Source organism: Chelonoidis abingdonii, chromosome 3 (assembly GCF_003597395.2).
Source record: "Chelonoidis abingdonii isolate Lonesome George chromosome 3, CheloAbing_2.0, whole genome shotgun sequence".
Lineage (NCBI taxonomy): Eukaryota > Metazoa > Chordata > Testudines > Testudinidae > Chelonoidis > Chelonoidis abingdonii.
This window is the reverse complement of record NC_133771.1, coordinates 4218118-4244688: the sequence shown is the minus strand read 5'-3', so window position 1 is coordinate 4244688 and position 26571 is coordinate 4218118. Positions and strand designations below refer to the sequence as shown.

Below are 26571 nucleotides of genomic sequence, written 5' to 3'. Positions count from 1 at the left end.
CACCTTAATGTACAACCAGAAGTAGGAGATTCATAGAATCATAGAAGCTCAGGGTTGGAAGGGACCTCAGGAGGTATCTAGTCCAACCCCCTGCTCAAAGCAGGACCAATCCTCAGCTAAATCATCCCAGTCAGGACTTTGTCAAGCTAGGCCATAACAACCTCTAAGAAAGGAGATTCCACCACCTCCCTAGGGAACTCATTCCAGTGCTTCACCACCCGCCTAGTAAAATAGTGTTTCCTCATCTCCAACCTAGAGACGCAGGGGAGAGAGAGCCGGGACTACTGGACTGCAAACCTCAAAGCCTGTCTTGCACTTTGTGAAACCGAGGCCAATCTAATCATATGGTGTTTGTTGTCTCCTGTCTCTCTGGGAACACAGCCTGGGGGGGAAGCAATTTACAGGGAAAGAAGCAGAGAGGAAGCATGGACCAGTGGTTAGGGTGCCAGGGTGGGACTGGGGAAACCTGCTCTACGACTGTCCTCACCTCACTATTAATCTTGCCCCTCCAGGGAACCCCGAGTCCAGCTCTCCTTGGGTTCAGCCCAGCTTATGGGGCATGAGGCTGCCAGCCCTTGGCACTGAAGCCTTCGCACTTGGCGGGCCAGGCCTGCCCTCCGCCCTGGGTTCCAGCCCAGGCACTCGTTTGTTCAGCCCCTGTGCTGCATCCCTGGGTTGCTTCCTGCTGGGGCCTTCTTCACTCTCTTCCCGGCTGGCTCTTCTGCAGGTCCCGAGACACAGAGGAGCCAAACGCATGAGGAGAAACAAAAGTCCTGCCCCAGGGAGGTTCTAGTCCCAGCCCCTAGCGGGTCCTTCCTTCTAGGCAGCTTTGAGGCAGCCTCTGGGTCAGTTCTGGCCCCAGCCGAGCTGGGGAGCTGCCCTCCCTCCAGGCTTGGCACCTGGCACAGGCTGCAATGGGGTGGGGCTGGCTGGGCCCACAGGCCCCCATTAACCCCTTCCTGCTCAGTGTGGGGCCTGTACGGGCTCCTCATGTCCATTGAAATCAATGTGGTGAGATGTCTCCTCCATCAGCCCCAACCCCTGCCCCCCAGCCTGGACACTGCTACAGATTCACAAAGTCTCAAGGGGGGGACATACGGGGAGTGGTCCCGGCTAATCCCAGTCTCTCAGATGGGGGAGAGGTCCCGGCCTTTGGGGATGGGAAAGGAGCTGATTGAAGGTGTCAGTGCCCAGCATGGCCTGGAGCATGGACAGCAAGTCCTCCTGGGGCTCTGGCCCCTGACGCCCCCTCTCCCTCCCCCCCACGCACACACACACACACACCTGGCTCCCTGCTTCCCAAAACCCAGGGCCGCCATCCTCTCCAGCTGCTTCTGTGCCCAGCCTGCCCGGGGTGGGAGGAGAGATGGCAGCTCAGCGAAGACATATGGGTGCCATGGGGCAATACAAAGTGAGGGAACCCCTTACACACACACACTGCTTGGCAGGTAACCCGGGCCCCTCCTTAGGACAACTGTGGTTTTGCCTCTGTCCTCCGCACTGGCAGAGAAAGAGTTAACGGAGCCAGAGTGCAATCAGAGCCCCCGGTTACCCCTTAAGGGGGGCCAGGGTTAGAGTTAGGCCCAGCTGAGGGCTGCCTTGGGGGGTGGGTCCCAGGGGAGCGGAGGAAGGCCAGCAGGGCAGGAGAAGGGAACTGGCCAGGCAAAGGGGTGGAGTGAACTTGGAAAGGGCCAGACCCAGGGAGGCAGCCCAGGCAAGAGGTTCTGCCCAAAGAGCCGTGGGCAGACAGAACTGGGGAGCTGGGTCTGGAGGGGGCATTGCTCTGCTCCGGAGCCGTACAGAATAGGGCCAAGCCTGGGGAGGGGTGAGCCCACAAAGGGGCTGGGGAAAAGGCCCGGAGACAGGCGGAGGTGGCAGCAGATGTGGGTTTTGGAAGGTGGTGTGAAAGGTCCCTGAGCCGAGCAGTGTACAGCCCACTGGGCCCAGAGTCAGGCTGAAGACCTGGACTATTGTTTGGGGGACTCCCTGTTACCCAGGACAGGGAGACTACAAGTGACCTGGCTGGAGAGCAGAGTCATGAGGAGAAGCAGACCAGAACAGGGCCAGAGCAGCTGTGGGTGGGGGTACTGGGGAAAGCCCCTGCTATGACACCCCCATCACAAGGGGCATTGGGAGGGTGAAGAGGACTATCCCTTTGGTTCCCCAGAGCCAGTGGTGAGCTGGAGCCAGTTCCTACCAGTTCCCAAGAACCGGTTGCTAAAATTACACCTCCGTGGAGAACCGGTTGTTAAAGGGCCAGGGGTGGGCAAAGAACTCCCAGGATTCCCAGCTGGGGAGGCTGAGGCTCCCCCGGCCCCTCCCCACCTCCCTCCAGCTGCAGCGTGGCCAGCTGCTGGCACCAGGTGGGCAGCTCAGCTGAGCTCGGGAGGAGTCCTGCTGATGCTTTTTGAGCGGCCTGGCAAGGTGTGTGTGGGGGGGAGGTGCTGCTGCAAGCTCCAGGGCTGGTCGGAGGAGAGGGGGCAAGTGGGGCAATTGTTCTGGGCCCTGCAGGGGCCCCCGGCCCCATGAGCATGTCTCCCCCAACCCCGGCCGCTCCCTCCTCCCCTTTAAATCAGAACTTTTTATAGGGAACCAGTTGTTAAGATTTTGGCAGCTCATCACTGCCCAGACCTGATGAAAGTTCAGGGCCCTCAGGGCTGTTCCAGGTGGGAGGGGAAACTGAGGCTGGAGGCGAGTACCTGTGGCACAATCTTTATTTACAAAGGATGTACAAAGCCGTGTGTTCTGGAGCACAGGAGGCACCGAACAGCAGGACGCAGCTGCCGTGTTCCCAGCACCAGCTCTCTGACCCCAAACCTCTCCAGTCATCTCCCACGCACCGGTCCTGCAGGCCATGGCTGCTTTTTCCTGCTCGCCCTCTCCCTCCTTGCGTGCCTGGTCCTTGTGCTGTCTGACCCTCTCCGCCCCCCATGACACGCTGAGTGAGAAAACACTCCTCCGCCCAGTGGTGCCCCGATCCCGGGAACTGTATCATTTCACACAGTTCACTGGAAGGAAAGGTGGCTATTAGCCTCAGCAGTTTCAGGGGTTATCCCAACAATCCCTTAAAGACTATGGGGCCAGCTTAGTACCTTAGGTGGCTTTCTGTGCACAGCTCCCCGGGAAGGGTTCAGCGGTGCCCTCTAGCCCAAGGCTGTGGTTGGGAGCAATGCCAGTGTGGGGATCCTGCCTCGGGGAGTCCCAAGCCCTCCCAGAGCAGAGGGGGAGATGCTCTTTTGGGGGTGTAGCGTATTCTCCCCTCGCTAAGGGTGCACCCGGCTTATGCTCCCCAGGCTGATGTGGAAGGGGGATGGGGCCTGATCCCTCACCCTCCTGTTCTAAGACTCTGGCACAGCTGCGCTAACAAGAAATGGGAACAGGAGTCTCTGACATTAGCCCAGGGTCGATATCCCTGACGGCCAGTTTCGTGGTTACCCCCGTGGGGTGTCTTGTGCCCCCCAGGTGTGAGAACTGGTGCTGTGCGGATGTGCGAGAGGAAAAGGCAGCTTCTTCAATACTGCAAACCCCAAGTGTTCAAAAATAATGAGTCAGGGCCCCTAAAATCATGCCTGGCCTAAAAGAAGCCTGAGATTGCGTCACAAAACACACACGTGGGCTTCTTTTCATTTGTTTTCTGCTTTTTGAGCCTTTAGGATTTGCATTTTCAGCCATGGGAACTAGAAACTGACTTGCATTTTTTAAATGAAAGCTGAGCTTCTCACATGATCACCTGACTCCAGGAGCTGGGGCTTGGAGAAAGACAGAGACTATTGCTGGAGCTGGCAATGCTGCTTCTTGCCTTCTTCAGACTTACGTGTGACTCCAGTAGAACACAAGGCCTGAGCTGGCTCTGTTTGAGAACAGCAGAGTGGGGAGGTAACGTCAATCAACTGTCACTAAAAATCTGCGGAGCCTGGGCAGGCAGCAGGTTCTTAGTACAGAGTATATCTCAGCTGCTGACAGCCTTCAGTTCATGTCTTCAGATGCTCATGCCTGACCCCAGCAAGCCAGCCCCCCGCCTACACCTCCCAGCACAGCCTGCCCCTGCACTAAGCACGATTCCTGGAGCCCTGCCTGTAGCAGAGATGATGCTCAGTTACGCAGCATGGGCACTAGTCAGTGTCTTTCTTTTTAGACTGAGATTTCCAAAGGCGCCTAGAGGAGTTGGGTGCCTGAATCCCACTGAAAGTTAATGGGAGTTGGGAACTCGTCTGGGCTCCTTTCCAAGTCTCAGACTTAATCCTCACAGTGAAAGAGCCGGTTTTGCTGTGGGGAAGTGCCTGAAGCAGACACAATCTAGCCTTGTACGCATGGGACTGCTTTCCTGAGACAGGCTCCTCAGATGGCGAGAGTCCCAGAGCTCGGGCTCCAGCCTGAGCCTGGCTGTCTACACTGCAGTTTTATAGCTCCGCAAGCCCAAGTGAGCTGACCCGGGCCAGCCACGGGTGTTTACTGCAGTATAGACAGACCCTTCAAGAGCTCCAGCCGTTTGCCTCATCAGAAAGATTGAAAGGTGGCTTGATTACAGGGTTCCGGTACCTCTCTGGGGAGAAAATAATGGGCACTACAGGGCACTTCAATCTAGCAGAGAAAAAAATAACAAGAAGAACCAGTGGCGAGCAGCTGAAGCCAGATTGTCACAAGCTGAGGATGATGCAGTTGTCCTTGTAATGTGTGTCTCTAAGCCTCTGACAAGGGGACCAGTGCTGGGACTGGACAACGGGATGGATCACTCGATAATTGCCCTGTTCTGTTCATTCCCTCTGAAGCACCTGGCATTGGGAACTGTCAGAGGACAGGATACTGGGTTAGCTGGACCACTGGTCTGACCCAGTCTGGCTGTTCTGATGTTCTGGGGAGTTTCCTTTCTGAGTAGGGCCTAGGGAGCAAGGCTGGCTCAAGGAAGGCTCCCAAGCAAGAGCACTGAGCTAGGGGTTACAAGGAGCAGAGAGATCCCTGTGGGAAGCAGCCAGAGTCCTGGAGCAGGAAGGTAGTGGAGAGAAAGCCTGCGAGGAGGAAGGGGCAGTGGAGAAGCTCGGCAGGGTCCAGGAATAGGGGCCGAGAAGCCGGGAATGTCCGCGAGCCCAAGAGAAGCAGACACGGTATTGTCTGGATGTTCAGTTGGACCTGTCATTACTGCGGAAGGGGCTGAATTTAAGAGGAAGGCCTAGAGCCAGGCCAAGGAAGTGGCCACCAGAGGCTGACAGGGGCAAAATCCCCTGCAAAACCACCCGCTGCTGGTGGGGGCACTCCGCCAGGAAGAGGCCTACATCACACAGACATATTCAAATTAGCAGTAAGACCACAGGGAGGGCGACTAACCATTCGAACAAACTCCCAAGGGAAGAGGCAGCTTGTCCATCTCTCCATGTCTTCAGATCCTCACTCCTGGCCTGGCAGAAGGCATCCCTCAGCCATGCACAAGTGGCTGGGCTCAGGACGGGGGAAACTGGGTGAAATTCTCTGACTTGTGCCACACAGGATCTCCTAGCCCTAGGACACTCTGAATCTAGGAACTGCCTGGGAAACACAGCAGCATGAATCATGATCTATAGTGCCAAAGAGGAGCGATAAGGTTTATATTAATGGGACCTCCTGACTCACAGTCCCCTGTCTCTGGGGCAGCTTCTTTCACCATTTCTGCTGCTTTACTCTCACTGTTCACCCAGACGGCCCAGACAAGCCCTATGTGCTCAGGTGGGAGTTCCTGTGGCTGGTGAATTTCACCCTGTGCGCCTGACATTGAGCTGGCAGGCAATCAGTGTGGGGCTCGACAGACTATGCTGGTTCCTGTGCTGGGCTGCGGGGCTGCACTCTGGCTCTTAGGTTTATGAGGGACTGCTTTTTTTTTTTACAAAAGATGGAAGAACACTGAACATAGAGCAGTTTTTATATTCTCTGCATAAAAGTTCTCCCAGGGGGTTGGCAAAGGAGTCTGTTTCCCTGCTGCCTGCCCTCTTTGCTCCAGAATCTAAGCTTTCATTTAAAAACAAGTCTCTGGCCCTTATACTGGAGTAGAAAAGCATCCAGTTGTGTCCCTGAGTCCTCACAGAGCCTGAAACAACAACTCTGAGAGAAGCGTCAATGGTTCTATTTACGCCGGTGGGCGTTAACCCTGAAGCCTAATGGTGACCATTTAATTGTCCACATTATTAACTATTTCTCTTCCAACAAACTATGTGAGGAAGGGGAGAGGAAAACCTACTATGGAGGCCTGCCCATCTGCTGTGAGTGGTGCCTCTTGGTATTACGAAAGAGCTAAGCCACGATTGTTGGTACAGTTTGAGTTGTGGGTGGAGCTTCTGCTTTGACCCTGATGTCTCTGGAGGACAATAAAAGGCTGTGCCGGCCAGAGCTGAGCCTCTACATTCTCACGGACAGGTGCTGAATCTGTTGCATTCAGTGCTCACCCCACCTGTCCTTTATCTCTGTGTAAAATGTACATCTACATTGGCAGGCGCATGGTCTGTGACTTATTGCAGCCACATGCATAGCCTCTCCTTGCACTGCAGGTGGGTAACAAAAGAGCTGTCCTGTTTAGAAACAGCCGCAGCCTGGAGAGAGAATCCAAGGGGTCGCTAACTCCCAGTGCTTTATTTCTCACCGTTCCTTCCTCATCTAGGAACCGGCGGTGGAAGGGAAACCTCTCTCCTCATGCTCTGTATTCAAAATAGCTGTCTCTGACTTCTCTCTCCTGGGCGGTCACCCTCTTCCCCGAGGGGAAGGTTTGATATGTCCGCAGATTCTCCGGAGACACGCGGAATAAATGCCATTGGGTCTTTGCGCTCAGAGGTGGGCTGGGGAGAAACAGAAGAGCAGAACGTGGATTAACCCGCTCGGGATCAGCCCCTGAAAGCTCAGCCCTGCCCCAGATGTGTCCAGTGGGAGAGGAAGGGTGGGCAGGGGAGACGTGCACAAGTGAGTTCACTGGGTACGTACATGCTCACTGGTACAAATAAGGGTTGCACAGTCTGGCCCTAACTGCAAAAATGTTTAGGCAGGTTGGAAAGGGAAATCCAGTTGGCTATCACAGCTGAAGTCCCATGGATCTTCTCAAGCGCTCTTGGATCACACTTGGTGGAGGATGTGTGTGCGTGTGTGTATCTTAGGCTCTGCTTGTACAAACGCACCCATACAGCCCTGAGTATCCTCCCATTTCATTCTACTCAGAGATGGCATGCAGCGCGCTCAGGGGTTGGCCCTAGCCCACCTTCCATCTACACACACAGCTCTCTCCATCCGGGGCTTTCAACCTGGGCTAGCTGGCGGTGTGCATTAGAGCCCCAGGGGCTGCTTTCACTGAAGCTGGCAACCCACCCCCTCGAACACTGCCAGTCCTCCAGTGCCTTCCCCCATGCAGCCTGGGTGCCCAGAAGGACAGACAAGCTCTCCCACAATTCCCTAGGAAAGAATCACAGAGCGGCTCTGCTTCCCATGGGATGTGCCCCGCAGGAGATCCTGCAAGGCACATGGGCTGGGGAGCCAGAAGTAACACCAGTGAGGGCACACTAACGCGGGTCAGGCTTTGCAGTGTGCTGGTGTGAAGACATGGGCCAGTTCACACTCTTCAAGGGTAACAGCCATGTTCAAGGGGCTGAAAATCAGCCCAGCTTAGTCTCCATCTTGATTCCTTTGGGCATGTCTACATGGCAAGTTACAGTGCTGCCAGACAGGATGTGACTCTGCAGTACACCTGACCATCAATTTATCCCCTGCTAAGCTCTCACCCAGGGGCGCCATTTCAGATTTTGGGGGGTAACTTTAACCGTGATTCCAAAGGCTACTTGGGCACCTGAAAACTCTTGTATTTTTGCAGATAATAACTTAGAAACAGTGCTCCTGTCGGATATTAATTTCTAATTCCTATATAAAGAAAGAAAATTAAAAAGAATACTGTATTAGACCCACCCAGCTCTAATACTTGTGTCAATTCATTTAAGGGACACTGATTAGGTTTAAAAAATTAATGTATATTCTTACTTTGTAAGTTCACCTTAACTGATCACTCTCCTTACAGTGGGTATGGTAACACCCATTGTTTCATGTTCTCTGTGTATATATAGATCTTCCTACTGTATTTTCCACTGCATGCTGGGTAATGTGAAAATTAACCTGCATCCCAGCACTAGATGGCATCTGTGCATCTTGGTTTGAAACTTTTAGCATTTTGCAGCCCACAAGAGGCCCGGGTTGAACTCCCACTCAGACAACAAGGTAGAGGCAATTTCTGTCTATCTCAACCCACCCCCGAGACTGGCAGAAACTGATTGCAGTTAGTCTTTTACTCAGGAAACTTTAAAGACCAAAGTCTGGGAGTTGGGGATGCTGAGCATCATATAGTCTATGAAGAACAGACTGAGATCGCTGTATTTATTTCTATACAGCATCACCACAGAAATCATTGGCAAATTTTGAATGCTCAGCGTGCGTGTAAGGAGAAGGCAGGGATGCATCTGTAATAATGTTATGGCTTCACATGTACAACGATCATGTTCATTGGCAATGCGCATCTGTAATTCCAGCCTCTTGTGCGTACACATTACAATACATTCTTTAACTACACACTCAGATATTTTTTCCGCAGAAGGCCTGTCACAGTGAATGAGGCAGGGTGGTGTAGGGAGTACAACTGGGCTGCAGAAAGGAACAAAAGCTTGATTCTCGGATGAAGTTGCAGAGGGTTTTGAACAAGGGGCTCTGGGGAAAACATAGCATCTGACTGTAATATGTTACCTTGCAGTATGTGAAGCAGCCGCCAGATGTCTGAGTGCTATGTGGAACTGCAGATATGTTTTCTGGCAAACAGACTACAAAGCTGGAACTCAAGCTATGTGGAAGTCTGTTTGTCTGTGCCTGTAGCCTGCACTACGTGCCTCCAGTTTCACGTAGACTGTGCTTCTATATGTCATGACAGTCCTTAATTACATGATCACTATCTCGTAATGCATATGCACAAAGGGGCAAAGTTAAGGTTGCCCAGGAAACCTTACTTTGTCACTTCCTGACTATTGAGTGCTTCACTTTGCAACCCTAGTGTCCTTTTGAAGTAGGTTTTTACTTTTTAAAAAAATGAAATTATGTATAGTTGCTTCTCCTTGGAGAAATAATCTAATCACTGTGTCTATGTTCCTGGGATTTTTACTTTTTATACTCATGAGCAGATGGCTAGACACAATGTGACAATTCAAATCTGCCATCTGTTCCTGAAACACCTGGTCCAATATTTCCCTCAGGAGAAGAAGTATTTCCCTCCGGAGAAGAAGCCTCCCAGTGCCATTATGTGAAACAAGAGGCATTTTGACACACACCGGAACAATGCGCTCGCAGAATGTGGTGGCATCATGTTAATGATTTGGTTTGTGGGTAAGAACTGGACAGTCAGATCCACTAATTTATTCCATAGTTTAAACAGATCATTTGGAAACCTCGTGTGTCTTCCCTGCAGGTGTGGAACAATCAGGAGATCAAGGAACTAAGGGGTTGTCTCCAAGCAGAGGAGCTTTCTTGTGATGACTTGGTCTCCCGTGATCTGGACAGGGCTGGAACATGGAGTTGGGGAGCTGTCTCCCTACGGAGCTCCTGATGGGCTCCCCCACATTTCCAAGGTGCTAGCAGGAAGGTATGCCTAGCACTTTCAGGCCATCTATGGGAAATGGTCTTGTGTCCTTCTGACCACCCAAGGACTGACCATGACCCCTAGCCATGAAGAGTAGGAGAATGAAGGATCAGAGGTGGCTCTGTCCATATCAGGGTGCAGTATGAAATCTCCCTCAAAGCATACTGATTAGGGTTCCTGGGTGCTACAATGAATAACCACCATAATAATGGCAGGTTAATGCCAATCCCGCCACAGAAATGTGCAGATGAGTCAGGTGAAGCTTGTGAAGTGCTTTGAGATCCCTGGAAGAATGCACCGATGACTATCAAAGTGAAGGCATATCACATAATGAGGGCAGGTGTCAGCCGCCCTGGAGCTGGCATTACGGCTGCAGGCCAAGCGCCTCGGTGGGCTAGGCAGATACAGCTCATTGGCCAAAGGGCTGCCTCAATGCATCCGTAAAGATCATTCGTAAATACACCGGGAGGGAAGAAATTGCCATGTGAGATGGTTCCAAAGCTGTTCATTCCTTATTAATGCCCAGGGTCCCTGGAGACGAGACATGAGCAGTTCTGCAGTTTTTGCAGAGTCACTTTTCTGCACTGCAGTACAGGCATCAGCACTGAATGTGTTATTGAACAGCGTTTGACACACAGAACACCGTTTTCATAGGAGGGAATAATTCTTATTTCCCCAGCACATCCCTCTGGCCACAAAAGAAATAAAACCTCTCTCTTCTCTTCAGAGTGCTTCCCAGTGTCAGAGCTTTGTACAAAACTGAACCGAGTCTCAGAACGTCCCAGGTAGGTAGGTACATCTGCACTGTCAAGTCACTTAGTCTCTCTGTGCCTCAGTTTCCCATCTGTGCAGTGGGGCTTATAGCACCTGCCCCCACCTCACGGGGGTGTGGAGAGGATCAGTGCATTAAAGGCAGGGAGGGGCTCAGCTTTTATGGGGTTGGGGGCCATGTCACACCTAAGATGGGAGACAGACAGTATTAGAATCCTGTCACTGGCTGGCTGGGCCCAGTAAATCAAACAGGTCTAGGGCCCCTGTGCCAGAGCAGGTGCTCCCATTTGACACATTAAGAGGGCAGGGCAACACCTGGAGTCTACAGAGGACCAGAGACTGAGCCAGTGAGTCAAGGGCCGCCTGGATCAGAGAGAGACAGGAGATCCGGTGACAGTGAGAGTCAGGCTGGGTAGATGGGAGCTGCCAGAGCCAGACGGTGGTTCCTGGGGGAAGGCTGAAGGCAGCAGAGCAGTAAGGAGGGGTTTCTGTCTGACATCCCCAAGCCAGAGGGCCAGGGCTGGAAAGCAGCAGAGGAGCTTCCCTGCTGACATCTCCAGGGCCAGAGAGCTGGACCCAGGGAACAGTGGGAGGGCCGGGGGGACTGAGGGATGCTCCCTGCTAAAGATGATCTCCCAGCAGAGTGTCTGCGGAGGCACCTGCTGGGAAGAGCAGGGTTGTATCCTGGGGTGGCTATCCTGGTACAAGGACAGGAGATGGCTATGCTGGATAGGTGGGGGCAGGGGACGCTGTGGGGCTAGGGATGGAGTGGGGTGAGGGATGCTGGGGCTATGCCAGACACTCGGAGCTGGGTGAGGGACACTGGGGCATATGTTGCATTTACTGTAAGAACTCTGTTGGGGGAATTCTGGGGTACTGAACTGGGACTTCTTATGATTTATGTGCTCAGGACTCTTGTAACAAATGAACCCCAGGATATATTTATACTTGGCAAGAGGCTTTGGACTATTTCTGGGGAGTCTGCAGGAGGGAAACTGAGGCAGGTATGCCTGTTGTGTAGCAGCCTACCACCGCAGGGCACTCTAGGTGGGGTGGCCCTATGATGCACCCCCATTTTACAGATGGGGAAAATGAGGCTCTGCGAGGTTTGTTTAAAGTGACTTGTCCAAGCACACCCAGGAAATCAGTGTTGGAAACAGAACCAAGGTCTCTGACACCTAGGCATGTGCTTGAACTACAGCTGCTCAGACAATTTCCATCAGGATGATGTTCCAGGGTAACATTTCTGTCTGCCCACAGAGCTTTACCCACAGGATAGAACAGTGGCACCAAGCGCCTGAACAGCAGCTCCTGTGAGGAAAGCGTCCCTGTGGCAAAAAGCAGGTTAATGTCGAACTGACTTGAAATGTAGCACATTGGGTCCTTTCAACAACCAGAAACCAACCAGCTGGATTTCAGGAAGGTCAAAATGTTTCAACATTTCTGAATCAAAAACCTTAGAAGTTCTGTACCACAAAATCTTTCGATATTTCAACGTTTGGTCCTGATCTGGGTTGAAGACCAGTGCTGAAAATATCCACCTCAGCTCTAGCTGTAACCGCTAGGCAATGCTCCTCTATAGCATCCTACCAGCATGGCAACCCGACTTTTCCCTTTGGTCACCTTTCTTGGCTCTCCTGTTGTGAGGGCGGGGTTGGGGCTGGCTGATCAGAAGTCTGGGGGGCTGGATGGAGCCACAGGAACTAACGACCAACCCACGCAGGAAGGAGGGGCCACAGGAGCCAAAAATCACGCGCTTGCTTGGGACAACAAAAAAGAGAAAACGAGACTGAGAGGGTGGGTCAGTGGTATGAAAGAAGGGTGAATGATGCTGGATTGAGCACCCGGGGGCTGAATTCCTCTACGGCAGGGGCACCCACCCTCACTGCCATGCCACCAGTCAGGGGGCACCGCTAGAGGGCAGACAAGAGATCCAGTCTCCATGGAGATTGCCAAAATCTCCAGCCCGGGGTGATCAGTTAGTGCTGCCTGTGGTGGTGGTTTGTGTCCTGAAGGCACTGTGGTCCTGGTGTAACCCAGTGACATGAGGGGAGTTACACCAGGCACGAATTTGACTCACCGCTCCAAGCACGGTTAAAGCAGGCCTAGGGGCAGCTCCTGTGGATGGTCATTTGAGGCTTTAAGGCAGGTCGAGTAGCCACAGGGGCAGGGAGCTGGCCAAAGCAGCTAGGAAAGCGAAGGTCCTGAGGCCTGGGCTGATGTTTGGAGGCGCTGCGATTGGGAAAGCTGAGCACAGCAGGGTACTAATGCAGCCTCGGTCTGTGAGATCCCTTTGGGTGTGTTCCCGATTCGCAGCTCCCAGGGGCAGGCAGTCCAACACGTGGTGAGCTCTGCCTCCTGCGGGAAGGCAGTGAATGAAGGACGTGGGGAAGATGCCAGCGAGAGCAGATTAGTCCCGTAACTCCGGAACTCCCAGGCCCCAGGGTTCCTAGCACATCATGGGGCCCAGGTGCGGCCCCCCTCCCAGGGTGATTCTGCAGAGCTTGACATGCACCTGGGAGTGAGCTAAGACCCTCAGTCGGATCATAAGATTGTTAATCTATTGGCCCGGCTTCAACTCCACACTGCTGGGCCGGCCCACAGGGTCCCTAAAGCCAGTGTCACCACTGCATGGACCGTCCTGCAGGCAGTGCTGGCATCACGGCTCCTACGACATCCACCCTGCTGCTGATATAAAGGGGCCAGGCAAAGGGATCGGGGGTGTGGCCAGGGCTTCCCCATAAACAAGGGAGAGGTTATATTTGACCTCTGTATTTGGCATTGGTGCAACCGCTCCTGGAATCCTGTGTCCAGCGCTGGAGCCCACGATTCAAGAAGGATGTTGAGAAATTGGAGAGGGGCCAGAGAAGAGACCCAGGAATGATTAAAGGATTAGAAAACCTGCTGTATAGTGACACATTCAAGCAGCTTGATCTATTTAGTTTAACAAAGAGAAGGTTACAGGATGACTTGGTTACAACCCATAAGTATTTACATGGGGAACAAATATTTAGTCATGGGCTCTTCAATCTAGCAGAGAAAGGTCTAACACGATCCAGTGCCTAAATGTTGAAGCAGAACAAATTCAGACTGCAAATAAGGCATCCATTTTTAACAGTGAAGGTAATCAACCTCTGCAACAACTTACCAAAGTTTATGGTGGATTCTCCAACACTGACAATTCTAAATCAAGACTGGCTGTTATTCTGAAAGCTCTGCTCTAGGAGTTACTGTGGAGCAGGTCTCTGACCCGTGCTATACAGGAGGTCAGACTAGATGATCACAATGGTCCCTTCTAGCCTTGAAATCTATCGACCACTCAGGGATGTAGCCGCCCAGCGTAAATTGGAGCAGCCTTCTTGCTACTCTAACTCAGGCTGCAGCCCAATCCAGCACAGAGTCGGCCCAGAATGAGCTGGGGGAGTGCCCTGAGCCTGAGTTGTACTGTGGCTAAAGACTGGGCCCTGTATTTTTGAGTCCCAGATGCTAACCCTGCATCACATGCTCGGTAGCTCCAGAGGTAACCAGCCAAGGAGCGCCACCAGCTGGCTCTGTACTTCTTGGGCAAGGATGCACAAAGCCCAAGAGGTTTGCCATTTTGTGCCTACTTGTGTTTTGCCTTAGAAATACTGGGAATGTCAAGTCTGATCTTCCCCAGTTTTGCTAGGGGACTGCTGGGTGCTCTGAAATGTGCATCGAGAGAGCCAATTTCAACAAAAATGTCCTTTCTCCCAAGTGTTCTTTAGGTAGCAGAGTCTGACTAAAATCCTGTCCCGTCTCTGGTGCTCACTTTCCAGGCTCTGGTGTCGTGCGATGTCCTCGTTTCATTAGTTCTCCAAAGACCCTTCCAGGGCAGACATGCCATGAATAGGGCTAAAAAGAGTTTAATGGAAAGAAATATTACACAGCTGGAAACAGAAAAAATAGTTTGCTGGAATATTAAGCTGGGCCTCTGAAATCCTGGGGTAGGTTTTATTCTGAACCCAGTAATCTATTTCCACTGTTACAAGTGCCTGTGTCCTTCCACTGCTGAGAGTCCTAACAAAGAGCTGGACAGGTGAGTGAGGACTCTGTCAGCAAAGCCAGTGGGTTACAGTTCACACTTCTTCCTCAGAGGCAGAGTCTGCGCCCCCAATTGCAAACTGTACAAGAAAGAATGAGATTGGCTAGGCAGGTTTTAAGCAGGCACTCTTCAATGCGTCCCCTTCCCTCCATCACAGTACCTACGTGCCAGGCGCTCTCCCTCTTCACTCACAGATCAGCATGTCAGGGATGCCCAGCTAGACTGCAGCTGCCAGGTGGCTGGCTCTCTCAAGGGTGTACAGACAGAAAGTGGCTGCATGCGCCAGGTCTGTCCATGCTGAGCTCACCTGCTTCACAGCTAAACAAAAGAGGACAGCCAAAGCCGCTGAGCACTGCTGGATGTGCTGCAGCACACGGAGATGCCCATGGAGCAAGGGTGTGAACGTACCAGGGACTGGTGCAAGGGTCTGAACGTACCAGGGACTGGTGCTTTCCCTGTGTCTGAACATTCCAAAAATGTCTTAACTTTCCATTTCTCCTAAAGGATCCCAGACGGCCAGAGGCTGCACAGCAGGTGCAGTGGGGGAACCAGCACCCAAAGAGTTAATTAAAACAGGCTCAGTCGAGCCTAGGAAACTGGGAAGAGAAGCCTCCTTCTTTGCAGCATGTCAGGTAATACGAAGGGCTCATGTTTGCACAGAGCCCACCTCAATCCCCCCAGACAAAATCAGTGCCTAGAAATAACCCGTGTGTTTTATCCTACGGGAGCAATGGAAACATGCAGAGGGTTGTGCCAGGGACCCTGCTGGGGCGGGGGAGGAAAACGCTGCTGAAAAGAACAAAACCAAAACACTGGCAGTGAAATGAACAGATACTTGGAAAGGAGCGGCTTGCCCAGGCTTTGTGCACCCAGCTCCCTGCCTGCCCTGGCCCCGCGCCACTCCCGGAAGTGGCCAGCATGTCCGGCAGTGGCTCCTGGGGATGGGGTGAGGCAGGTGGCTCCACCACGCACTGCCTTCACCTGCAGGTAGCACCCCCGAAGCTCCCATTGGCCGCGGTTCCCCCTTCCCAGCCAATGGGAGCTGTGGGGGGTAGTGCCTGCAGGTGAGGGGAGCACACAGAGCCCTCTGCCCCCTCCCCCTGCCAGGGGCCACCGGGATGTGGTGCCGGCTTCTTCTGGGAGCAGCACAGGGCCAGGGCAGGCAGGGAGCCTGCCTTAGCCCCACTGCGGCCTGGGGCTGGCAATCCCGTGGGCCAGACTGAAAGCCCTGATGGGCTGGATCCGGCCTGCAGGCCATAGTTTGCCCTCTCCTGCTACAGAAGATTCTGAAGGACCCCCACAAAACTAACCTCTGTGCCCACTGGTTAACCCTGGGTGTTTAACCCTTTAGGGACTTGCTGGTTGGCTGGTTTGGGGAGCTGAAATGTTGTGCCAGGGCATGGAGGGTTTCTGTCTGTAGGGAGGTGGGACTGCGCCTGGACTCTTGGAAGGAAGCAGTTTAAATCTCACCTGCCTCCCCTGGTTTGAAACAGCAATGCTACCAAACGGGCAGTGTTAATGTTACCACATGCTATTAACACTGACCGCCCTGGATAGCTCGGGCAGGGGGAGGGGAGTTGGCCATGGCTTCATTGGATCTTTTAATTCAACTTTCTGGGGTCCCGGCCTGGAAGCTATTTCACCTCAAATGTGGGGTGGCCGGACTTGCAGACATCCCGTTCCAGCCAGTGTAACCGTGGCAGGTCACTTGCTGGTGTAATTTTGAATGTGAAGCCTGGGCCAGTCTACTCTCATGCTTCAGGGCACTGCTGATTGTTGGGGGGTGGAACAGGAAGGAATAATCCCACCCTACCATTTCCCCCTCTCCACTCCCATTTACAGCAACGCACAACTGGCCAGGTGTGTGGTGAGGTTATTTTGCCTTCCTTCCAAGTGTTGCTATCAGTTTAGAGCTCCCATCAGGTTGCTAGGCTCCTCCTAGAACAGCACTGTCCTGAACAGCCTAGACGACAGGCTCAGCAGCTGAATGAGGATGTAACACACCAGGAAAGGGCCAGCTTACACAGTTACTCAGGTCAGGCGGACGTGCCTTTGGATGGCTCATGATTATTGTTACTGAAGGACAAATGTGCCCCTTTAACCAGGCAGGGCTGCAGAAGTGTGTGAGTTATTAGCTCTCCTTTGGTGTCTTTTGGTCTTAGAGCACAGCGCCCATTGCAAAGGAGAGTCATCACCCCCATTTTATAGCCAGAGAAACTGAGGCACTGAGAAGGGACACGATTACAGAGAATGGACATGTGAATGAGGCGAGGGTGGTTCCTAACTGCCGGGCCAGAGACGGCTGGGGCGGGAGGATACAGACCGGGCACCACGGCTGGCATACAGATGGCATGGAGATCACCAGGCATGGGGCGGAAGGAGAGATGGGGAACACAGAAGGAGAGCAGATCAGAGATGGAAGTAGGAGATGAATGGCCCTGAGAAAAAAGACAAGAAGGACAAGAAGAAGGAAGCGACTCAAAGGGAGGTTTGGGGCCATGCTCAGAGCTCTGGGAGAGCAGGATCATTCAGGCAGCGTTTTAGAGGCAAACACGGTTGGTTTCAAAAGGACCCAAGCAGAAGAGACTGCAGCAGTTGTGGTGGCAGAGGATTAGGGGGTGGACAATGTGCAGGGCAAAAGAAGATCTGCGCTAGGCGTAGGAGAAGGAAATGGGAGGATGCAGAAGTTACAAGACTGGGTGGAGAGAGGGGAGCAGGTTTGGGAGGAAAGACTGATTTGACCCTATTGAGCTGGAGGGGACAGTGAGCCATCCAGGATGAGACTCACTGGGACCGGGAGTGACAGGAGAGTGAAGGGCAGGAGGTGGGGCTGGGGGGCATGTATCTGAGACTTTACAGGATGGAGGGAACGGCCAAACCCTGAGAGTGGATGGGGTCACTCAAGGACAAGGGGTAGATGGAGAAGAGAGGGATCATGGGAGTTCTTTGAGATGTAACAGTGACATGCTCAGAACTGATGGCAACTCCCTCCTAGACAGAGCACCTGGCTGGTGGGGAAACACTTTCCAGGGGCCATAATACTGGAGCTAGCGGAAGAGTCAATGAAAATCCCCCACTGTGGGACGGCATTTCAGGAGACACCCCACCTGATGGAGTCACGCCTGCCCCGTCACGGTCTCCATCCTCGCTGCTGTAGGGTGTGCCAGAACCCAGAACAAGCCTCACCCCCTCAGCGAGCGCCCAGTCTGGCCAGTGCTGGCGATGTCCGTGTGAGTTTTACTGTATCTGCTGGAGACCTAAATGTTCATACGAGCGTAGTAGCTGCTACGCTTTAGTGCCCTTCTCATTCCAGAGAGCTTTACAAACAAAAGCAACGATCCTTGAAGTTTTAGCTTTGGTAGCACTTGGATATCAAGCCATAACAACAGCAACACTGACACTGCCTGAGTAGGATCACTTCACCCACCAGTGACATGCCCCCACCTCTGGGACAGGACAAGGCAGCTGTTTAACAAGAGATCAGAACAGGAAGTGCAAAGTACTATCTCCAGTTCACACTACTGGGGTAATTGCTAAGGCGGCTGAGTGCAGTTACCCAAACTGGAATCAACCAAGGACACTGTGACTAACATCTCAGCCCTCATTAAAGTTCCTCCTATTGCAATGGCCATGTGTGGTCCAGGGCTCATCATTATTTCTATTACAATAGCCCCAAGCGATCCCAGCCAGGCTGTGTTGGATGCTGCACAGGCATAGAGCAAAAGACAGCCCTCTGCCCAAAGAGCGTATAGTCTTAGAACCTCAGGATGGATCTAGTCCAACCCTCTGCTCAAAGCAGGACCAATCCCCAGACAGATTTTTTCCCTAAGAGGCTCCCTCAAGGATTGAACTCATGACCCTGAGTTTAAGGAGGCTAATGCTTAAACCACTGAGCTATCCCTCCTCCCTTGTCTCTTAGACAAGATGTAACAGGTGGGGGAGCAAGCTATAAAGCCCAATATATTCTGCATTGAAGAAACATCAGTTGGTGTCCACTAGGACTCATTCCTCAAAGGGCACAAATCCAGGTGAGCAGCTGAGAGCCAGCGGTGCAGAGGTGGGAAGGCCGCACCTCTCTGCAAACGCTTGGGCTAGCTGGAACAACAAGGCCAGGTCTAGCATGCCGTTAAAGTCACAGCCCCACCCTCTTCTTCAGCGGGAAGGGGGCTTGAATTCCAGCCACTGGTGGGAGCCTGAAACCTGATTCCCATTTGCCAGCTAGACTGCATGATGTAAATCGCCAGGGGGAGATCCATGCACTGAGTCCAAGCTCCCCTGACTACATAGGCATCAGGTTAGTCCACAGAGGAACGTCCATTCGGCCAGAGAAATTCCAGGGGTTGGGAGTGCCTGGGAGCAGTTGTTGTAGGGAGACCTATTCAGGCAATAATGAACAAACTCATGTCCTGAGCTCCCTGACTGTTAACCTGGCCCCACGGTCCTGGTGTTTTGAGCTGAGTAAAATTTTAGGATCAACATTTTTTTGGCCCCAGAATGCAGAGCTGGTGACTCTGAAACATTTCACCAATGCACATCGATTTCGCCAAATGGGTTTGGTCAAGCAAACAAACAAAAAAAAAAAATCAGAAAATAACTAGCTATTCTGTGTTGACATTTTCAAAAAGAAAAGTTCTGGCTTTTCACTCTGGAATGCCTGTCCAAATGTCCTTTCATTTTATTTTTAAAAAAATTGTAAAACAAAAAAAGGCTCGAAATCAAAACAAAACATTGTCTTTGACCCCAAACAATTGTTTCCCTGTTGTTTTGGGGTTTTTTGGAATTGCCAGCAAAACAAAAGCCATTATTCACCCAGCTCTCCTTCTGTCCCTCTAAAAGGCTTTGCTGCTCTGCAGAGATAGAAGGAAGCTGAGCGCTGATGTAACCTCCTGCACTGAAACCTGCACTAAAGACCCCTTCCTCTAGGGACTACCCCATGTCTAAAGTGACCCTCTTAAAAGAGCCCCAGGAAGTTTCCAGCTCAGGTTTGCAGGACCTGCTTGGAAACCACCTTCACAGCAAGGAGCATCTTTAGGGTGAGGCAAAACAGCCGACCCAGTCAAATCCATCTTCCCGGCTGCTGAAGCTGCTATGGATGGCTACCACCAGAGACACTCGCCAAATCAACATCCTTCCTCCGAGAACATTAACGCTACGGCTTCCACTGCTCCCACTGCCAGCTCGGCTCTCCCTGGGAGGCAATCCTCTCCCCTCTGCTTCCACCCTTATCCTGCCCTGGTTCCCGCCACCCTGGCACATGGTGTCCATTACTGCTTCTAGGCCCGGGTCCAGACTACAGTTAAAGCTGCAAACTTCCTTGTGGCCAACCCCAGTGCACTGTGATCTGGTTTGTGAGGGAAGCAGACCCCTGTGGGGGGAAGGGGGGAGCAGGGCTGAGCCCTCCCAGGGTTAACAGGTTTGTCTGTTTACAAGGACAGTGGGAGCTATGAGGACTCAGACTTACAGCACAAGAGAGACAAAGGGGGTAGGGGAAGTTAATTATAGCCAATCAAAACAAAATGACAACAGACTCAAAGGCCCCCTCCTCCCCGTCCACGGCTCCAGTTCCTCCCAATGCCCTTCTGCTCTAATTACTTGACTTCTGTTGCAGGCAGGAGCTGATGGCAGCTTAGGCCTGAGTCTGCACCCCCTGAGAGGTGCCAAGCTCCATCAGTCCCACTGGCTGAGCCCCCTCCGCACCTGGCAGGATCCAGGCCCTGATGAGCTCAGGGCTGAGGCCTGGTTGAGGGGTCTGTTTGAAGCCACACCTCAGGCAAAAGCTGATGCAGCTTTTTATGAGAGGCGATGCCAAGGGCAACTGCCCAGTTTCATAAAGCAGCAGTGTGAATCCACAATCCACTGGCTGAATCCTGGGCAAGAGCAGCCCAATGAGCAATACAGACCATCACAGCGGGGACCAGAACGCTGTCCAGCTTGCACACAGAAGGGTCGGGGGGGGCAGCCACTAAACTTCAATGAGGCAAATATCTCTGAGGCTGGGGAGGCACCAGAATGATCACCCCAACCTGGGAAATGGTTCAAGAGACACAAATTGGGGCAAATTGAGCCCAGAGTTTGGGATTTCTAAAAAAACTTGAGATTCATAGAAATATTCCCAGGATCAAAAAACCAAACCAAAAAAAAACAAAACCCAAATCCCAAAAAGACTTGAGGAGTTTTTAAAAAAAAAGTTTCCAGAGCTAGATCACCCACGGAAAAAAATTAGTGGCACCCCACCCCCCGCCAGCACCGGCAGCCCACTCCACCTTCCCCCCAGCACTTCCTGCCCGCCTGCTGCCCCGCTGATCAGCATGCCTCCCGCTCCCTCCCACCAGCGCCTACCACCCACCATGATCAGTTGTTTCACAGCGTGCAGGAGGCTCTGGGAGAGAGGGAGAAGAGTGGGGATGGGGCACGCCCAGGGGAGGGGGCAGAACTGAAGAGAAGACGTGGGGTGGGGGCAGAGAGTGGGGTGGGGGTGAGGTGGGGTAGGGGTGAGGTCTTGGGAGAAGGGGTGAGCGCAGGGCCTGGGGCAGAGAGTGGGTGGGAAGAGGCAGGATGGGGTGGGGGCTCGGGGGAAAGGGTCAGGACCTGGGGCAGAGTGGGGGGTTGAGCACCCCCAGGCCCAGAACGTGAAACTGCCCAGCAACAAAGGTGAAAGTGACCTGCCAGGTGCAATGCAGAATCAGCAGCAGTGAGGGAAGCACATTCCAGTTTGAAATGGATTTGTGCTTTCACAATCCTGGGCGTTGCTAGTCCCTCAGGGCAGGGGTTTGCTTTTTAAATCTCGGTGGGCTAGAGAACAGCGGCGTGGTGACGCGGAGTCCAGCACCTCAGCCCCCTGCACAATGCCTGGTGACAGTGAGGTGCCCCAGAACGAGAGTCACAAATGCCGGCACGCAAGGCAGCCCCTCCCCTAACCTACCAATGGGTGGGACCAAGCTGGGGGGTGCAAAGCCCCACCCCGCCCCTCTGGTGGGAGATGCCTCCCTCCACTTGGGATTCTCAGCTGAAAACTCTCTCTTGGAGTTAGGTACCTACACCCGTTTTAACAGGAGCAGAGGGAGAGGGGGGAGAAGCACCAACCTCATGCCTTAGCTCAGTAGTCAGAGCATTCACCTGGATGTAGGGTGACCCCTGGTTCAAATCCCACCTCCACCTGAGGGGGAGAAGGGATTTCAGTGGGGATTTGCCACTTCTCTGGGGAGTGCTCTCACCATGCAGCTATGGGAAAATCTGGTGTGGGGCTCCCACAGGCCAAGTCTACACCTAAAACTTAGGTTGACCTAGTGATATTGTTCAGGGATGTGAAAAATTCACACCTGAGAGACGCAGTTAAGCCAAACTAAGCCCTGGTGTAGACAGGGCTAGGTCGATGGAAGAATAATTCTTCTGACCTAGCTCGTGCAGGTGGAGTCACTACAGTGATGGAAAAACCCCTTCTGTTGCTATAGCAACCATCTACACTACGGGGCTGCAGCTATACCACTGTAGTGTAGACATCCCCTCACTCTCTGCTGGTGAAGCTGTTCCACTGTGGATAAACAAGGAAAGAACCAGAGAGAGAGAGCGCGCCACTTATACCACCAGCATGCATTAGAATGGCTCTGTAGCCTAGTGGTTACAGCACTCACATAGGACTGGGGAGACCAGGATCCAGCCCTCTGCTCCAATGACTTTTTAAATTATTCCCCTACAGCTTCAACAGGCAAGACTGAGAAAGCCCCACATCAGAATAACCCAGAGCCCCAGGGGTAGGGCATTCACCAGAGAGGTGGCAGATCCATCTTCAAATCCCCTCTCCAGGGCCAGCTCCAGGTTTTTTGCCACCCCAAGCAGCAGGGGAAAAATAAACAAAAACAAAAAAAACCCACGATCAGCAGCAGCTCCATCACACTGCTTTCTTCTTCAGCAGCAGGTCCTTCCCTTCGGGAGGGACCGAGAGACCCGGCGCCGAATTGCCGCTGAAGAACCCAACTTGCTGCCCCTTCCCCTTGGCCGCCCCGAGCACCTGCTTGCTGGGCTGGTGCCTGGAGCCGGCCCTGCCCCTCTCCTCCTCAGCTGGAGTACAATGACCACTGGGCTAAATGCTATGAGGATGGTCTGCCTCCTTCTCCCCTCAAGCTTGCCTATAGGGCAAAGGGCTGCTACCGAGCACACCTTCTGGGAACTGCTTTTGCTACTCACAGATCAAGAGGATGGGGGTACTTGTCCTTCTCCTTGACCGGCAGCACAAAGTAGGGAACCACATACTCTGTCCCAGTCTTGTCGCGGTAATGCTCGCGGTGCCTCTGGGAAAGCTGCAGGACAAGCAAACTACTCAGAACCCAGGCTTCCGTCACAGGGCAGAGCTGCATTAGCTGGCCAGGCAACTGAGGAGTTAAAATACCAAACAGAAAATGCAATGGGAAAAGATAACAGGTCTTCTGCTGCATCCCTCCTTCCTGCTGCCAAGGGACACTGCCTATGCAGGGCCCAGGGCCCAAAAGCCTTATCCACTAGCCGGGATAGATTCCTTAGGGCAGGGTCCTCTCTTCGTAGAGATGTGCAAAGCACAACATGCTCTCCACTGCTAGAGAAATAATAATAACCATGTTTCTAAAACTCCCCTCCCTAAGGTGCTCTCCGGGCAGCAGAGTAAGTGACAATGGTGATAAATCACATGGGGGCTTGGCTTGGGAATTCGTTGATGCAAGCTGTACTTATTCCCAATGCACCATGATGGCAGCGTGGCTCTGTGCCTTCACTATGGCTGAGAAGTGGGGAGACAACACTGTGTTTTGGATGCAAATCGTAAAATGTCCGACTTGGCTGAGTCAGATGAGAGAGATGCTGCTCTCTTTAGCACGGGGAACATCTCCCATGTATATTCAGACGCACCCAGGCCCCTGCATGCTCCAACAGTCACACACACATCTGTCCTCCTCTCACACTATTTATTACTGGGATAACATGCTCTAGGCTCCACCTTCCTGCTCCAGTTCCCCCTCCCGTTCCAGAGTGAAGATTCAGGGAGACAGACAAAGTTTTGTTGTGCTGAGCAATGGGGCTATGCTCCAGCTGTGTTCTATGCTGTAGGGTGACCAGATGTCCCGATTTTATAGGGACAGTCCCAATTTTTGGGTCTTTTTCTTATATAGGCTCCTATTACCCCCACCCCCAACCCGATTTTTCACTTTTGCTGTCTGGTCACCCTACCTATGCTGTGAGCTGCGCTAGCTGGGTTACACTCTCATGCCTTCCCCCTTTAGCTGCCACGTCCTCTCAGGCAACTCAGCAAAGCTCAATGACTCCTCAAACAGCTCCCCAGGCAATCCTGCCCACAGCAGCACATGCAGAGATGTCTGCACGCTAACCTTGGGAGGGGAGCCCTGCTCTTCAGCAACCACCCACTGCTTTCCACGCTGACTCCTCCCTCTGCATGCCAGTCACACACATGCAAACCGTTGGAGACGGGACGACCAGCACCTCCCCTAGAACAATGCCAACTGGGTTTTCTGGGGACTGTCTTTATGTTCAAGAAGCTGCCTTCAGAACCAGTAACAGGGCAGTGAAAAAGACCATCTCAGTGTGGTGGGTGGGTGCCAGAGGCCGAGGGCACTGGCTTTTGGTTGTGACTAATTATATATTTGTGTTGATTGCATTTTGGCTCAGTCCAGGCCATTTCTGAGGCACCTCTCACTGGGACATGGGGGTGCTGCCCAGATGGGGCTCTGATGGCTTTGCGCTGGCTACTGTGTAGCGCTCAGGTGCTGTGTGTTGGATCAAGCCCGCTGTGTTGCTGCGTGCAGGGCATGCCACCATGAGAAACGCCTTCTCACCTTGTAAAACTCCTTCAGCTCTTCGGAGCGGTTGAAATCCAAGTTGAAACGGGAATAGGAAGGGGCATGCAGCCACCTGTCCCAGCCCCGCACCCTGCACCCCAGCACTAAGCCAGGGTCAGGCGAGAAGAGGGTGGGGAACTGGCCGCCTTTGCTGTAGGGGCAGGAGCTGGTCTCCATGGCAGCATTGCGGAAATCCTGGAAGTATTTCAGAGTGGTGTTCCCGTAGGTGTCGCCAAAGGAAAACACCGTGCTGGGGACATGCCCACGGTACCTGCAGAGGAGACAGCGAGCCAGTGAGGGACAGGGAAAGGCCGTGGGCACCCCCTGGGGACAGGGCCCTTGTCTCTCCTTCTAAATGCAGCTTGCAGAAGTGAGGGGCTGATGGCTCTGGTTTAAATACCTCAGAGAGGGGCCATGCAGCCCTTCTGCACATACACTCTGCGGCCCCCAGGTCAAAGTCCCACCTTGCTCCTGGCTGATTGAGCCACGCTGGGAGGGAGGAGGGAGGGGCTCCTCCCAGGTCCTGGGGGCCAGCAGTTTACACTCTAAAGCCTTTTCTTACCCTGATCTTCACATGCATAACTGAAGATATTATCAGCCATCCACCTGGCCAGCTGCTGGGACTGCCTACCGGTGAGACGCATGGGAGTGGAAGCCAGGAGCTCTGTAGCCAGGGTCTCAGCAGGTCCTCACACTTGCCGTCTAAGCCTGGCCCCACCTCCTTGGGTGGGTCCAACTGGAGACTCCTAGGGCCTGCTTTCCAAAAGTGCTGACGTCAACAGCTGTTACTGGTGCTCAGCATCTGTGGAACTCAGGACCCGGTTGGACACCTGGAATTAACAGGCACTTGCAATGTTGAACCTTAACCTCCAGTGTCTCAACTTCCCCATCTGCAGAATGGGGCTATGACCAGCTAGGGCTGAGGAGGGGGTTGGGGGGGTTACCGAATCTTTGCACAGCCCTCTGAAGAGATGAAGCATTGACGAAACGCTCTTGTCAATTTAAAGATCACCTTGGCCGGATTATAAATCCCAAGACTGTTACACATTCATGATGTAACAGAATCACGGGCTGTCCCATGGCTAAACACCTCACAGATGCCTCCGTACTGGGCTCTACACTTCCGCAAACATGCAGCTTATAAAACAGACTTTGGCAAGCTATGATGTGGGATATGAAAGGCATCTGCCAATAGTCAGACTGGAACAGATTGGAGGGTGACGGCAGAGACATCTTCATAATGGCTTTGGTCTTTTCATTGGCACATTTCATGTGTGATGTTCCATAGGAGGATAAATTGCTATCTGATTGATACTGGCCTTCTTGACCCAGGACATGTGCAGTCCTTCATCTTCCTCATTAATTGCTCTTCCTTGACATCGATAAGAGCTACCCCTCTACAATGAACAAAGGGATCAAACAGACTCCCTGCCAACAATGCCAGGTTCACAACGGACAGGGCTGCATTCAGCCTCAGAACCGTTGTGAGTTAGGCGCTTTCAGTGACATGGGGGAGGAGGGACTTCAAATTTCCTATGGGCCAAAGCTCTAATTTTATTAATAATTTTCACATCTCCCTGGTACCGTTCGTGCGAGGATCTCAAAGCACTTGATTAAGCCTCACAACAAATAGAGAAGTGAAACCGAGGAACAGAGAAGTTAACGGGACTTGGCCAAGACCACTCACCAGGTGAGTGGCAGAGCAAGGAATGGAGGACTCCAGCATAAGGCTGAGGGGCCAGTGGGCTCGCTCCTGTGGTACAATCCATGGGGAGGGGCTCTCTCGGTGAAAATCTCCATGAGGAATGCCTTGCAGAGTTTTCCCAACAGCATGTCATTGGAGAAGGGCTGGGTTTGCTCTCCACCCTGTGAAAGGATATAGACCCCTCACTTGAAACTGGGTGGGGGTCCCGGGATCCACATGGCTCCCAGAGATCCAGGAGAGGCTGAGGCCATCCCGCTATCCTTGCTCCACCCCTGGTGGTCCCATCCCCCAGATTCATCACAGCGTCCCTCAGGTACCACCCGAGTGGAGCTAGATGAACAAGGTAATACAGGGTGTACGTAGGGCCCATTCACATAACACTCCTACCCCACACCCACATCCTGCTTCATCACCATGGTAAATATGTAAAGCCAGATCCTCAGCTGGTGTAAACTGACATTGTTCCATTCACTTCAGGATCTGGCTCATCAAATAGATTAAGTGGAATTCCTGATAGCTCTGGCAACATTTATCAGAGGGTTAGGGTTAGGATTAGGGTTAGGGTTAGGGTTAGGGTTAGTCTGGATCTGTAAAA

At 52.9% G+C, this 26571-nt stretch overlaps 1 protein-coding gene and 1 long non-coding RNA gene across 2 annotated transcripts; both read right to left on the bottom strand.

Annotated features, from left to right (window-relative positions):
* Positions 1-5853: 5853 nt before the first annotated feature.
* CIMIP2C (ciliary microtubule inner protein 2C) lies at positions 5854-26227 on the bottom strand. The gene is made up of 4 exons (XM_075063498.1): positions 26163-26227; positions 24269-24542; positions 22635-22747; positions 5854-6797 (listed from the first exon to the last, which is right to left on the bottom strand). The coding sequence occupies exons 1-4, from the start codon at positions 26225-26227 to the stop codon at positions 6653-6655; spliced, it is 597 nt and encodes a 198-aa protein (XP_074919599.1). The 3' UTR covers positions 5854-6652.
* Positions 13295-22262, bottom strand: LOC142046462 (uncharacterized). Its single transcript, XR_012655411.1, has 2 exons — positions 22215-22262; positions 13295-14260 (listed from the first exon to the last, which is right to left on the bottom strand). It is a non-coding gene; the product is annotated as an uncharacterized LOC142046462 (long non-coding RNA).
* Positions 26228-26571: the final 344 nt, after the last annotated feature.